Source organism: Dromaius novaehollandiae, chromosome 5 (assembly GCF_036370855.1).
Source record: "Dromaius novaehollandiae isolate bDroNov1 chromosome 5, bDroNov1.hap1, whole genome shotgun sequence".
Classification (NCBI taxonomy): Eukaryota; Metazoa; Chordata; class Aves; order Casuariiformes; family Dromaiidae; genus Dromaius; species Dromaius novaehollandiae.
In genome coordinates this window covers 45,876,033-45,891,446 of record NC_088102.1, presented here as the reverse complement: position 1 = coordinate 45,891,446, position 15,414 = coordinate 45,876,033, and the positions used below count along the sequence as shown (strand labels likewise).

Sequence of the window (15,414 nt, the reverse complement as noted above, 5' to 3'; positions counted from 1 at the left end):
CCTGTCTTTGGTGTCCATCCTGCTGCCTTTGGAGCCTCCTCCTGTTAGAACTGGATTAAATCCTGCTGTGCTACTTCTGGATAAGGAGCAACAGGTAACACTGCAGTAAGTGTGCTTTGAAATGGATGATCTGCAGCCCAGACAACATCCCCTATTTTCACCTGTGCAGTCAGTGTACATGCTACAAGTTTGCAAGGGTCTTACCAACTTCTGCACAAACACTCATTTTGCAAGGCAAGGTAAACAACATTCACACATGAATAGTGTTTTAACTTTATTATTAACCTTCCCTGTGGAAGCTTTAGCACTATGGCTCATGTGTGCGTGAGCTCTGGTGAATTGGTCTGGTAATTAGTAGGAGAGAATTCACGTGTCCATCCACTGAGCAAGTCTTTCAGTACTTTTAATGCCAGTTGAGAATTACAACTTCCATTTAAAAATTACACTTTTCATAAATACACTGACTTTATCATTAAATATCTTACATGCCACTGTATTGTATTTGAAATACAATGTAAACATCTCCAAATGCTGGCCATCTCATCTTTACCTGTGCAGTTTTTGGAAGCTTGGGAGAGAGGTGGGGATGTGAGGGAAGAATAGAGGAATGAAAGAAAAATGCACCCCGCAGTACTTTGGCTGATGTTCCTGAGTTAGCCCTAGTACTTACACTGGTTCCAAGGCCATTTTAGAAAGGGAGCTTGTTCTAGTGGAGCATCTGTGTTCTTGACTTGCTGTGCTCAGGAGGCATTTGACATATTTTAAATGGGTGAGTGGGGGAGTGAGCAGAAGCCACACGTTCCTGAGGAAAATACACTGCAGTTCCTTTGGACATTAATGTTAGAGGGAGCTGTACATGTTCTGCTATTCTAGCAGTACTGCTATTTGAGCTCAGGGAGAATTACTCATCTCCTTTCACAGAACAGGAGTCACACCCACAGTTAGCTAGTGTGGTGAAAGTTGATCCCAGCAGCTCAAACTAGGACTTTTACTTTCAGAAATATACCCTGGTCCCTGTGGAATAGTTATAAGCTGCATGTTGCATACATCTCCCCATTAAAACAAGGGCAAGTTTGTTAGTCGAATGAGTAACCTTACTTGCGTAAGAAGCTGAGGAAAACTTTCTCCTTCTTTCCTAAAGCCAGTAAGAGTTCACCAGTCTTGCTGCTCAGCTGGAGCAGTCTCCTTTCAGAAACTGCTTTAGTAGTGACTAAATAGCTGATACTACAGTACAGAATAGCACAGCTTTCTGCTTTACATGAATTAATACTAAGGATGGGCTAATTCTTTGGCCTAAACCTCGGCTTAGATCAAGGTTCTTTTGGGAAATGATGGCCTGAGCCAACACTAGACAGGTCTGTTGCAAAAGTGTTCAAGCCAACTTCACATAACTTGCCCTAATTTGGGTCTGAATTACAACAGACCTGCAGCAATAGAGTTGGTGTGTAAACATCCCTTACAACCGGACAAGAACAGGACCATGGGGTACAGTTCAGAAAACAGCACAAAAAAAAAAAAAAAAAAAAAAAAAAAAAGACACAGCCTTGAAATTAATCCCTTGTAAACAGAAGAAAAAACAAAACTGTCCCCCTTAAACCATCAATGAGCAAATCAGCAATAATTCAAACCTGCAGTTACTTGCAATGGCTAAGACTGGAGTCTGTAGCAGCATCCCACAGGCTGGTATTTCCACAGCTATGGCACCACTCGCCACACGCTGACATGCCACCTCGTCCTGGTGTTAACCCACAGCTCTGCCCAGGCTGCGCTTTCCAGAGTCTCATCTCACTCCCTTGGAGGTCACACAGCCCCGTTTTCTTGTCTGGGTTTTTGTACTGGTGCCCGAGAAGTGTTGAGTGAAGGGGCCAATGTACAGAGGAATCCAGCCAGCAGAGTGAGGCCCAGGCCTCCCCAGGCACAGAACATGGACCAGCCATAGCCATGACTGATGTCCTCTGGCAGCCCATAGACGTAGCGAGGATAGCGCGATAACTCAAAATTGATCCCAGCTACGCATGTGCAGAGTGAGATGATACAGCATGTACCTGCGGGAGAAAAGCAAGAGGCTTCTACATTGCCCTCAGAAAAGCTAATTATGCTCTTTCTTTACCCTGTCCAGCTATTTCAAAGTCAAGAATTAAAATGTCACACCCCCCCCTCCCGCCCCCTGCTAGCCATCCTTCTTACAAGATTTGGGGGGCGAAGGGGGGGGGGGAGGGGGGATGCAAACTTATGGGGGGGGGGGGGGGCAGGGATACATAGGCCTACAGCATACCTCACTTCCCAAACAAACAACATTGCCTTAGGTCCCTGTGTTGCAATTTAGGGCTCAGGTGCTTGTAGCTCATCATGCTTCAGTCCACCTGAACCATTATTTATGTCCAGTGACTAATGGCATAAAGTTCCAGACAGTAGCTGGGCTGTAGCACCTATGGACATTCAATAGCTGAAGCCCAGGTCTGCAAAGTGCACTGCTTGGTTTCTGCTGAGCCCCGCTGAACTGCCAGCTGCAGCCTTGGCCCATAGAACATGCCCAGGTTTCTGTCACCCACCTGTTTTGCTGCCACTCAGTCACTAAACACTTAAATACCAGGGAGAGGCACAACGTAACAGTTCTCCTCCCTCGCCCAGTCTTGCTGGTGTTCTCAGCCCATAAGCCCATCAACCCAAGTAAAAGCCAGAAGAGCGAAAACAAAAAAACAAAAAAAAAAAACAAAAAACAAAAAAAAAACCAAAAAAAGAGGAAGGAAAAGAAAAAGAAAAAAAAAAAGTCCAAGAAAGCAGCATTAAGACACTCCAGTCTGTCTAAGTCACTGAATCAGAGACAAGTATGCAAGCTTTAAGTGGCATCAGCAGTAATTACACACTGTGAAAATATTCTGTAAAAATTGAAGTGGCCTACTTTCCTCAAGAAAAACTGCAACCTCCATTAAAAAGAAAAAAACAAAAATCTATCCTTTGGGTTCAGGGCTCACAACTGAGGGGAAAAAATTTATATATATATATATATATATATATATATATATATATATATATATAAATTAAAAAGACTAATTATATAATAACATACTTTTTTTTTTTTTTAATGTTCCAGATCAGGGTTGGGGATTAGAATTTAGGCAGGTCACATCCATCTTGATTGTTCTAATCAACTCACAGCAAGCAGCTGAATGCTTCTGCACACTCAGGCTGCTATTTCTGAAATGAATCACATTTTTGTTGGTTTTTTTTTTTTTTTTTAATTTCTCCCTTATCTACAAATCCATCCTTGCTTCAACCCTTAAGAAAAAAAAAAAAAAAAAAAAAAAGCCTCTTTCATGTTGCTCTGGCATTCACAGTTAAATCCCCCCCCCCCCCATTTTTTTCTTTTCTAAACAGAAATTTTGCTGCGCTATTAACTGCAGAGCCTGACATGTCTCTGTGAAAGGTAAAACAAACCTGCTCTGGCAGAGGCGAGGGCTGGGGAAATGGCTGAAGTGTGGCATACTAATTAGTTAGTATGACTCTTGTCTGATCATCTCATTAGTGGGAGGGGGGGAAAAAAACAAAAACAAAAACACACTCATGTCTTGGGTGTGGTTATGCTGAAACACTAAATCCTGTCTGTTTTCATCCTGTTCTGGCCTAAGTAATGCTTGGCCAAGCCGAAGACAACTTTCTAAAACGTCCATGTTAAAAGGATTCTGTCAAACTGACAAAATACTAAACTGAAGGTCAAGGTGATGATTTCCTTCTCTCCAGCTCTGGATCTGTGTCTAAATGCTAATAACATCTCTTACTGCTGACAGCACACCCATCACAGCAAAATCTTAGTGTGGAAGCACTTGGAGGCGGGCCAGTATCTCTCTTCCACTTACAACACTTCACTCCCTCAGTGCCGTGCAATAAAGAAAGAAAGGAAACTGCAACTAAGTCTGCAAGGTGACCAAGGACAGGACAAGCCTAAATTCCCGCCTTTTCAGCATCACTCCCTGTCAGCAAGGTGGTTTTCTGTGCAGGCCCCCCCCCCAAAATCCTCCTAAAGGAGTTTTGCTTAAGGCAAGGGAGGATTCTTTCAAAGTGGCACCAAACGAAGTCACAACTACTTCTTTAATTGATAGAGATGCCTTTATAACACTGAGTTCCTTGCTTGGATCCATTGTAGATGCTGACAGCTATCCTCTTAGATAGCAACTTTGGGTTTTAAGTAGAGCCCCCCCTTCTTGTCCTACTTGAAAATTGCCTTCTTATTGCTTACAATATTTTAAAATCTCTGTCCTCAGAGTATCTCAGTACCTCATCCTTCTGGTACTTGTGTTCCTACTACGCCCCTTTCAGGTAAAGAAGGAATACTGCCCCTGTTTTTGAGATGGACAATCAAAGTACGGAAAGACCTTTGGCCATGCAGAAAGTCTGCACACAGACCAGAGGTAACAGCATGTGCGAGTGCTCAGCTCATGCCCTTATCACTGGGCCAGCCTTCTCCAGGCTTGGCTGCATGCGTCCTGCAGGACGGGCAGGCTCTGGATGCTCTCATTCCCCGGAGTGAGCACAACACACTGTGTGGAGCAGCAGAAAGGGCTCCACTTTGATTTTTCTTTGCTGTTAAGATTTTTTAGGGAAAAAAACCACAAGACGCGCTCTCTGCCAGGAGCAGCAGGCCACACACCCCCAAGTTCAGAGCAGGGAAGAGGGCTGTGCCCACCGGCTCCCTGGCTATGCTACCCCTTTCTCCAGACGAGCAGGCCCCTGTGCACATACAGCAGGGTCTACTCAGACACGTGCCCAGACCCACCTAGACCCAGGTCCTGCCCCATGCCACAGTGTCAGTTTGCTGCACTCCAGAATCACTTTGCCTGTTTGCTGTTGGCTGATTTCACCTCTCAGAGCATCTCCCCAGCCCATAGCGGCAATTGTGGTGATTTCAGGAATAGAATGTAAAAGCGAAAGGCGCTCACCTCCCATTAGGAAGAGCAACCCAGCCACGTACTGCATGAGCTCCTGCTGCTTGCAGCAGCCCAGCACACCAATAATCCACCCAAAGAGGATGATGGAGACTGCCATGCCAATGAAGCCAGCTGTCATCCTCCGCAGGTCTGAGGAAAGAGAAAGGAGAGAAGCAAGAAGGAAGAAATGAAGATGGAGGCACCTGAACAGGACAGCAGGGGAGAATCTAGACAGTTCTAGGTTTGCTGTTCCTAAAGTTTGTGCTCTGCCCATGGGCATCTCCTCCTGTAGCTTCTTTGAAACAAATACTTGGTGTTTTACACTGAAACTTAGGGAATCCAGCCAACTGGACTCCATTACGCTGGGCACTGTACCACTAGAGAACATACCTGTCCCAACCAAGAGGAATACTGGCCAGAGCAGCATGGGACAGAAGCAGTGCATTATTATCAGCAGAATGAATTCTGCAATGGCTTGCAAATGTCAGTACTGCAAGGACTTTCTTTTCTGTTCATGGTGTGTTTCCTTGGAGTGGAGTTTGTTGGGTGAGTGTCAGCTGAAGACAGAAACAAAAGAAGTGAGAAGGGACACCGAAGGGAAGTAAAGGACTAGCAAATGGAAGGCAGGCAGCATGACGTGAAGACAGGAGTAGTGGGAAGACAAAAGCAGACAGCAGATCAATACAGTATGAACAGAACAACTACAGTAACAAGCTCTAAAGAAACTGCTCAGACACCAGTGACATGGGCAGCACCTTGTTACCCATAATACAGCTGCTGTTCTTGCCTCCTGCTGGTTCAGTCTCTAGCTGGATTTCCTCAGCACTGAGGATCACATGACCAGGGCTATGCAGACTTATGGGAGGCAAAGGTAACAGACAACAGATATGGGGAGAAGGAGGGGCAGAAAAGACTAAGTCATTTTTGGCAGCAGACTGTAGTGGTCAGTCGGGTGCCTGGGAAGGACTTGGGCAGGAGGTGGCTTGTGGGCAGGAAACTGGCAACAGGAGGTTGCAAAGACAAACGGAGATGTTTTCAAAAAGTGCTGGCTGCAGGGGAGCTACAACAAGTCACCAATGTGCATATGGCGAATTTGACAAGCTCTGTACAGAACATACGAGACTGCAGCAACCTTGCCGTAATCTGGATAGGAATTATCTACACCTGGCAACACACTACACACACTCCTGTATTCCTGAACTCATCCACATTAGCCACTTCAAATTTCATGTCCCCTTCCAATTATATCGTGTCAGCTGCATTCCCATCCTCTCTACCCAACATGTACTTATGCTTAGACACCAACAAAGGCAGAGCCCACATCCAGCATTGCAGTAAGGCATTAAGTAATCTGACCGTTTTTGTACTCTGCTTTGGGTTACTTACGGAGAGCATGCCACTCATCCTGCCGGATGGTGTTGGTAATATTAATGGGTAAGTTGCGTGGCAGAGAGCTAGAGGTGTAGTGGTACTTCACAGCAGTGCAGCGCTGAATAACACCTGTAAAAGAGACATCAGTGTGAAACATAGTGAAAACGCTGTGCCTTGCACTTGATGCTGAGTTGACCGGCCCAGCAGGTCACACCAGGGAAATCTTAGTTCAATAACAGATCAAATATAATCAGAAAGGAACTGTTACTTCAAAGGCTTTAGGGATTAAGAGGGGAGGGAGTCTTGCTACAAAGAAACACTGGCAAAGAGGGAACAGCGTACTGACCCAGGCAGGCTCCAGGGGGAAATGGCTGAAGTTAAACAGTAATGACAGTCACCAAAACAGCTGTAGAGACTTCCTAGAGAAACTGGTATGATGCTCTTTGGGATGGCTGAGGAGACACAAATGTTTCAGAGTACCAACAGGACTGTTATGTCTCTAAGGAGACAGAGTTGAATCACTTCAGAAAATTTTGAATGAATATTGAAAAGTGAACTGCTTGGGAGAAAAGTTTGAATTCACTCCAGTACTCAGTGGCTCTTTGCTCTGCTTTTCACTAACAAACAATAGCGCCCAGGTAGGCTTGTTCCTGTTATAGTTTAAAGAAAAGTGCATCCCAGATGCAAATGTGAAGCTACATGCACACTCTTTGTGAAAGGGATTTTTAGCTTAGCAAATCAGTAACAGAGAAGATCCTGGGAAGAGGGTGTCTTTCCTCCCCTTTTATAAGTATAGCCAGGGCAGAGCAGGGAGAGAGCACAAGCATGCACAGTGGGGACAAAGAGAACAGCCAAAAAGATAGAGAGCTAAGTGATACAAAAAGTCCCCTAAACAATGGCTAGAGGGTCATTACCACTGTTTGAACACTGGGGCAGAAGAATCGTTCAGAAGCAAACCCAGAACCTGGCCAGTGAGTTAACTAAGCTGGTGAACAGCCTGCAGCAGGGATCAGTGGACTTCAGCTTTGCATAAGACATTGGAAAAGCAGCAGAAGAAATGAGCTTGCTTTGCTCCCGCAGCAGTGGGAAGCGTGACTTTGTTCTCTAAGAACGTTTCACTGGGACTGTACAACCTGGTTCCTGCAAGGAGGACGCTTCCCCTTCATAGGGGTAGGAGTTGAATACAAGAGACCCTGCCAATTCCAGCGATCCAGCCAGGGAGGTAAAGGTGATCTGAATTTCCCCGCATTAAGAAAACACTGATGTTTATTCCTGAAATGGAACAAGAAGAGATGCAAAGATCAAGCCCAAAAAGGGGGAAAGGGGAAAGATTAAAGGTTCAGTTCCAAAAGCTTCACAGCAGCAAAGCATGTGCAGTGGGCTCCTTTCCTCAGCTGCACTTCCCACTGCCCCCTTGCCCTGCTCCTCCCTGGCCCCGTGGGGCTCTGGCAGCGACGCCGGCTCGCGGAGTTGCTGCCTTTCACCTTCAGCCATCCGTTCTCACCCCCTGAGGAGCAGCACACCCTCCTTGCTGTTTTTCAGCACAACTCCACAGTGCTGCCTGAGCAAACAGATCAGCAAGACAGCCCAGTTAGAGAGGATGCAAGTTAATTTGCAAAAGCTCTGTATACAACTGAATTAAGAACTCAGGCCATATACAGCACATTACAGTAGCTAATTAAATTTTACCAATCACTGATAACGTAGTAATTTCAATATGACTTACATGTGTTGTAGAGAAATGTGTCTACAGTACAAACTAAAGACATTTTAGATTACAAGGTGCATAGGGTTCATCAAAAGTAAGATCTATGAAGTTATATATACTGATTACAAAAGTGCTATATTTGAAGCAATCTTATATAAGAGCAAGGACTACTACTTTTGTAGCTCAGAGAAGAATCAAAGACCAGCGAAGTACACAGTAAAATACTCTTATACCCAGTATGATCAAAGCTATGGAATCCTTAGCTGAAACTTCACTGAGAAGATCCTTGCTCCATAATGTTACACTAGTTTACATGTAGAAGAAAGCAAAACCACTCCAGCGCTTCTTATACAAAATTGGTTGTTTAGAAGTTTTTGAATATCAATTCTTTCTGCCTCTGGTTTAAAACATCCCTCCTAATCCTTTCTTCTCCAGAATTCAAAGCACTAGCTCTACGTGGGTTGCACATAAAACTATGCTAAAACATCAAGTTTGTAAAGTGAAGAGCTCAGAAGTTGGAGAATTCCAAGGTTTATGTTGCCCATCCAGTTCCAGCTCTGACCTCTAATTCATGGGCTTGGTGACAGCCTTCAATTATGCGATCGCAGGCTATTTTTGCTATAAGACTCCCATTTCACTGAGTGCACAAGATGGACCTGCTCTGGTGTGAGCCACTGCGGGCAAACCAAGCAAGGCCCCTCGCTGGAGGTGCCTGTTCCATCCGCTGGGAAAACTGGAAGATGTAGGCCAGGGAGGCAGGGGATCAGCAAAGCAGTGAGGGTGCTCTCACAGCTGAATACTACCCACCTTCTCCGGCAAAATTATTACATCCACCCCAGTCCTTAGCAGACAGATTTTTCCTCTGCAGTCACTAGTTCATTTTTCTGGTTTTCTGAATGAAAAGCTCTGGGTCTGGTTTGCAGAGACACTATGCACTCAGACAGACAAAGGTACTCCATGGGGCTTCATTTAGAATGGTACAGCACTTTGTTCTCTAAGGACTTGAGAAAAAAAGAAAAAAATAGGTTTTCAGTCTCAGAGTTGCTACAGAGTCAAAGGTATCTCAAAGGTACCCCAAATTATTGGTGACCTTTGTCCTAAGTCCTTTTATACCTTAAATCCCAGTCTATGAAATGGGGACAGCATCACGCCCTCCACTTTAAAAAGTTGCTAGCACAGTGATTTCACTTTTGTTTATAATACAGTCAGATAAGCACCATAAGAAAGCCTGTCAAAATTAAAAATTTTGCCTTCAGGCAAAGGCCTGAATAGGATGGAGTAACGTGGTGAGCAAGAAGGAGAAAAAATTAAGTGAGTGTTGTCTTTTTGGCACACAAAGAAGTTGACAACCCAGGGCAGAGGGGGGGCACGTGTTCGTGTGATTAGATTATCATAATGCACATGCACAAGACAAAGGTTACACAGACAGCCTGTTCCTAGCAATTCTCAGTGGCATTAACAGAAAATTATGAAAGTTGCACTGCACGTGCAATTTTCTTGATTAAAAAAAATAGTGTATGAAGCAATCAACTGCATCGTGCAGTATTGCATTGACACTTTCATGGCTGAGCTACGTGACTGTGCCCTCCTAGAGCCAACACTTTTTCACACCTTGCCCACACATGCTCTTCTTCCCTCAGGGTTGCGGCCAGGTTTCCTCCCGTGCCCTCACACCACCCTTGGGGCACACACAGGAGTATCCCTGGACAAGCCCTTTTTCCCTGCCTGACAATTAAGGCTGGGCAGGACCAGAGGACTTTGGCTACACAGAATTTCTGGACCTCCAGACACCTAGCCTCAGCACAGGCCCTTTTTTTCCTGAGCTGCCAGACACCTGAAAAGCCAGACCCAGGCCAGCTCTACCACATTCAGCTTGTAATCCCAGGCTCCGGCCCCAGATTTTTCTGTTTAGTCTTCCACTCTCTCCGACTTTGAAATGTGCAGGTTTCTCCTCTACGCTGCCTGTAGGCCAGTGTTAAGAGGAGAAAATGGAGGGGCTCTTACTTTCAATTTTGGTACCTGGCCGAGTTCTTATTTGAGAGCAGTTCTGCCCTCACGCAGCTGGGAAAGGTCCTCTCCTCACCGCAAGCAAGGCTAGGGAGCGACCAGGGGCAGTTAACGCTGAGCTACCACGGGACATCCTGCCCTCCCCTCCCTTGTGCCCCAGGACCAAGTGGCCACTAGAGCTCCCTGGCCTATTCCTACCATTTCTGCCCAGGATGGAGAACAGCATACCAGCAATGGGATCACGCTGTCCCCATCGTTACCCAAAGAACGCCACTAGATTTGGTAAATCAACTTTCCTTTATAGAGCCATGATAACTCTTCCCCAACATATTTTATTTGCCTATGGCCATGACTAAACAGATTGAGTTAACCATCTCACTATACCACCTGCTATATAGGCCTTGCAGTCATTCCTGTAACTCTTCCAGTTTATCAGTTGGGAAGGACCAGAATTACAGACACCAAGGCGGAGCCGTTTTCCCTCCATGGCCTCATTAATGCCACAGACCAGAGCATCCCTCTGATTTAACATCCAGTGGTTCTTCTCGCCTTCCCAGCTACATCGTGGCACTAAGAGGTCATGTCTACCCAGTACTTAGTAGACCAGCCAATCCCAGCCCAGATTATTTTCAGAGCAAACTTGAAAAGCAACAAAATCCCCAGTTTACAGGCAGTCATGAGTCTTTTTTCATTTCTTCAATTTATTGCTGTTAAAATGCACATTGCTCAAATCAACCCAACCAGGTTATCCAGAGAAGCCTATTTGACCTGATCTTTCCAGATTAATAATTTTCTACTGTCACCACTTTTTAAGCAACACTTTTTTCATATTGATGGATAAGAGCATTAAACAGCAGTTAATAGAACCCCACAGGACATCACTAGTTAACAATTCTCCACACACAATATTTTTGTTGCTGTATCAGTTATGCAGCCCGTAATCCACTTAGCACAAGCTCTAGTGGTGATGTATAGGGCTAAAGCTGTTACACCTGGGGCTCACCGTGCCTCCCTGCACACAAAGCCTCTCAGCTCCCCCTTCAATACTTCAGTTTCTTGACTGCTATCTTGTACTAATTGCTAAACTTGATTTTCCCCATTTAGTTTGTACATTCTTGCTTCTTCTGCCTTTCCTCTTAATTGTATTTTAAAAGTGAAACTGTCCAGTTTTTACAATTCCAAAATAGTAATGTTGCATATTAAGAAGAATCCCACACATTATTCTCCTCTTACATTTTAATATTTCCCCTCTCAGTTTTGCCCAACATTTTTTGACTTCTGCTTCTTCCTTTTATACGTGTGCTTTATACTAATAGCAGTAGATAAATACTGCACTAGAAATCCATGTAACTATTTAAATGGATAAGGGCACTTATGGACTTAGTCATTTACTCAGAACTCAAGAGAGGCTCAGACAGAAAGAGAAAAAGCCCTTATTCTAGAGACATTAGGAAATGGAGAGTATAGATCCTAACTAGAAGTACCACTAGACTTTCACAAGAATTATTTACTCCTCTGTCACTGAAAGCCTAAAAAAATCTTTAGTTTTAGAAATATATGAAGGCATCACATATCACCAAAGATCTAGCTGAAACATGCCAAGCCTGCAAGCCAAGAAGAGGGAGGGGGGTCTTCCAGAGGTGCACAGTAGTGATCTTAAGCTCACACCAAAAACAATCCTTTCCTTCTGTTCAGAAGCTCCAGACCTAGTAGTGTGCCTGAGAGAAGAGCACAGCAACAGCCATGCCTGACATTGCTGGAAGAGGCTGCTTAATTACAGCTGTCAGAGAAAAGACGGACACAGCGGGAACAATGAAAGGCAACTAGTGAAGCAGGTCAGGGTAAGGGCTGAGAGTCCTTTGAGGACCTGACTCTATAAAAACTATTATTAATAAACTTTCCCTTTATAAGGCAATGTCTAAATCTTTACAGTAGTTACTGCAGACCGGAGTCAAACAATATAAGGAAAGCAAGGTTTGTAGGGAAAGGCACTCTCTTTTATTAGACCAGCTGAAGAAAGAAATTGGAAGGAAAACCATTTAGATTCAGAATCCCTCTGGTTTTACACGTCATACCATACATAAGATCCTTAAGCACGCCCATAATGCCTTCATGCATGCAGTGTGCAGAATCCGGCCTCTGTGTCTGACAGGTGTATTGCTGGGAAAATCCCCCAAACCCAGAAGCATTGAGAAGCAATGTGACATTCCTTCCACCTCTTCCCCAACCTCTGCTAATCTCAATGGGAGCTGAAAGCATTTGGCTTGATGTGAAGCAGAAAAATAGATACACATTTTAAATGACAGGGTCAATTAACAGAATGAAATTAATGAGCTGCCTTTTAGTGAAGTGAGATCAATGTGGAAATATAAATGGATCTTAGAAGAAAATGAAGAAAATGGATCTTAGGAGATTGAATCGAGAAAGAAGCTAATCACACAGTACTCGAGTTTCTAGAAGTAAGAGTCACTGCTGTGCATTGGAAAGAATGGACAAAACGAGCCGAGCTTCACAGTGCCCGTATATTCATCCTCTGCTGTGCAGGATTAGCGTCACAGTTGGAGGCCACGCTGAAGAACTACTTCCACTTCCTTTCGATAGCATTGCCAGTCTGTGCCTCAATGGAAGCACCTCTCCCAGCCCCTGTTCTCCCCATGCTAATACGCACTTGCTGGATCAATAAGCCTTTTTATTTATCATTAACCATTCACAGTGTTTCCTGTCCTTAAGCTTCTTTAGTATAGCATTTGTTTTGACTTGGTGGGTCAGCCCACCACGTTAGCGGTGCCATGCAGCCCAGGAACTCTATTTATGCTCCATGAACGGCTCAGCTCGGTATTGTGTGCCACAATAGCAGAAGATCCACAGCTTTCTCTCTCCTCACCCCTGGAGCCCTGAGTGACGGCAGACGCAGATCTGCCACAGCGAAGGCCTGACAATCCACTGCAGCAACGAGAGCCCCTATGTAAGAACAGGAACCAACAGGTCCCTTTCCCCTTGCCGTGAACATCCCAGAGCTATAAACATAAAAAAACCACCGCTCACCTTTCAGCACTCAATAACCAAAAAGGTGCCAGGGACTAGGCGAATGCCCACCGAGGTCTCGTCTGAGTGGCAGGCCCCAGCGCTAGCCACGGAAAGGGCCCTCCGCGGATGCGCTCCCGCCCGGCACCGCAGCACTTGAAGGAGACGGGAGGCGCGCGAGACCCCGCGGCCGCTGGGCTGCGCCGGGCGGCGGCGGCGCTGTGCGGGGCTGCTGTGCGGGGCTGCCCCGCGCCCCGCCGCCGGCCCGGCGCTACCGCAGCGGCCCCGCCTGGTGCGGCCCCGCCGCGCTCAGCACCACGGACAGCAGCGGGGCCGCCGCCTCCCCGCCGGCCCCGGCCCCGGCCCCGGCCCCGGCCCCGGCCGGGCCGCACCTTTGCGGATGAGCTCCTCGCTGTCCGGCTCGTAGCCCGTGCGGTGGCAGCGCCTCCAGAGCCCCGAGACGGTGGAGTTGAAGCGGCGGCCGCAGTGCGAGTCCAGGGCGGCGGCGGCGGCGGCCGGGGCGGGGGCCGGCGGCCGCCCGGGCAGCAGGGCCCGCGGGGGCCGCGCGCGGAGCGGCAGGTGCGAGCTGGGCGCTGACATGGAGCCCGGCGGGTCGCTGCGCTTGTGGCCGAAGCCGCGGCAGCGCTCGCGGTGCCGCCGCGCGTCCGTCTCATACCAGGAGTCGGTGCCGATGGCCACGGCCAGGAGCGCGAGGGCGGCGGCGGCCAGGAGCAGCCCGCAGCCGCTCAGCGCCTGAGCCGCGGCCGCCATCTTACCGCGCCGGGGGCGGCAGGGGCGGGCGCTTCCCCTGCAGCCCGGCTGGGGGCCTCCGCCCGCCGCGCCGCCCCCGGAAGGGAAACGCGGCCGGCGCCCCCCGCGCCCGGGCCCTGGCCCGGTCCTGCCCGTGCGCGGCCCTGGCGGCAGCTCCCACCGCGCCGCGGAGACCGGCGGCCGCCGGCGGGGCCAGCGCTCGCGCTCCCTGGCGCGCTGCCGCCCTCATGAAGCGCCACGCGGCAGGTGCGCGCGGGGGGCGGCCGTAACGGTCGCGGCCCCCCTAACGGTCGCGGCCCGCGGGCTCCGGCTCCATCTCTCGCCGAGGCGTGCGGGCCGCGGCGGGGGCCGCTGCACGGCGTTGGCGGGGCCCCCGGCAGTTCCCGCGGCCGCCTCTCCCCGCCCTGCTCGGCGCCGGCCCGGGCAGCAGAAGGGCAGCGATGGTTACTGGTAAGACAGAAGTCGCGGGATCAAGCATTTTTTAAAATGGGGATGAAATAGGAACAGCAGCAGCATTTGCTAGCGTTTTGATTATGATTTCTCCTCACCCCCTTGGCTATCACTTAATGGAAAACAAGGCCTGAAGTGCATAAAATAGACTGACATTTCCAGCTATGAGAAGCAGGCTAAATCCAAGCCATTAGTTAAATACAGGGGGCACAAAATCCCTTTTGATCCTCTTTGTTCTGTGGAACTTGTTCCTCCAGCTGCAGCTCTCTCAGTCCCCAAGGCCAGGTGTTAGGACATCACCTTGTCAAATCTGGCATCCAGCTAAAATGATGGGAGACTACAATAAGTCTAAGTTACAAACTTAACCTCCCTTTTTCAATATTCTTGATTTTGATTGATAAAAATGTTTGGATTATCTCCAAAGAGCAACTGTTCAACTGTAGGAGATTTTGGTCCTTTTTTTTCCCCCATCTCACTTCCTGCCCTCTCAACTAGCAAGCGTAACCTAAATGCCCACCACAACACTTCTCCTCCTGAGGACCCTGCTCGGGACAGCCTGCTACTTCTCTCCCCAGAGCACTATGCCTGGTGGAAACATGCAGCAACCACGAATAAAGTTTGCTTAAACACATTTCAGCATGTCTCTCTTCAACAGTTTGTACTGGACAGATGGGATTACCATCCATGCAGCTGCATATTAGTGCCTTGAAGGCAGACAAATTGAAAAGAACTGACAGGGCTGCTGTTGAAAGAATTTCCTAGCACATACCAGCTAAATTAAGAGTCTCTCACACCAGGAATGAAAAATATTTTTCAAGTACAATCACTGCTCTAGATACTGCTCCCCAGATAACACAGGAGATCTTTCAATTATAACAGCTCTTTCCTGGAAGGATCAGAATATTCATGTTCCCTGAACCTGACAATCCTATTATGTCATCCTGCTCTCTACAGGCAATAGTTTCAGAAGACTAGAGTTTTGGCAAGACCATCAACTTAAGCAGTTCCTGTGTGCATACGATTCTTCCCAGCTGTTCTCCCCTCTGTACTACTGTAATTGTGCAAGTGCCACTCTCCGTGGAGCCTGTGAACCAGACAGCAGACTGTCCATATTACCTTTGAAAGAAGGAAAAGGGGATTGGGGACAGGGAAGAGAGG

General features: G+C 47.4%; 1 protein-coding gene across 1 annotated transcript; it reads right to left on the bottom strand.

The window, feature by feature from the left end:
* Positions 1–385: 385 nt before the first annotated feature.
* Positions 386–13,902, bottom strand: LOC112979220 (transmembrane protein 178B-like). The gene is made up of 4 exons (XM_064512731.1): positions 13,428–13,902; positions 6,312–6,425; positions 4,938–5,075; positions 386–2,045 (listed from the first exon to the last, which is right to left on the bottom strand). The coding sequence occupies exons 1-4, from the start codon at positions 13,804–13,806 to the stop codon at positions 1,801–1,803; spliced, it is 876 nt and encodes a 291-aa protein (XP_064368801.1). The 5' UTR covers positions 13,807–13,902; the 3' UTR covers positions 386–1,800.
* Between the last annotated feature and the right edge of the window lie 1,512 nt (positions 13,903–15,414).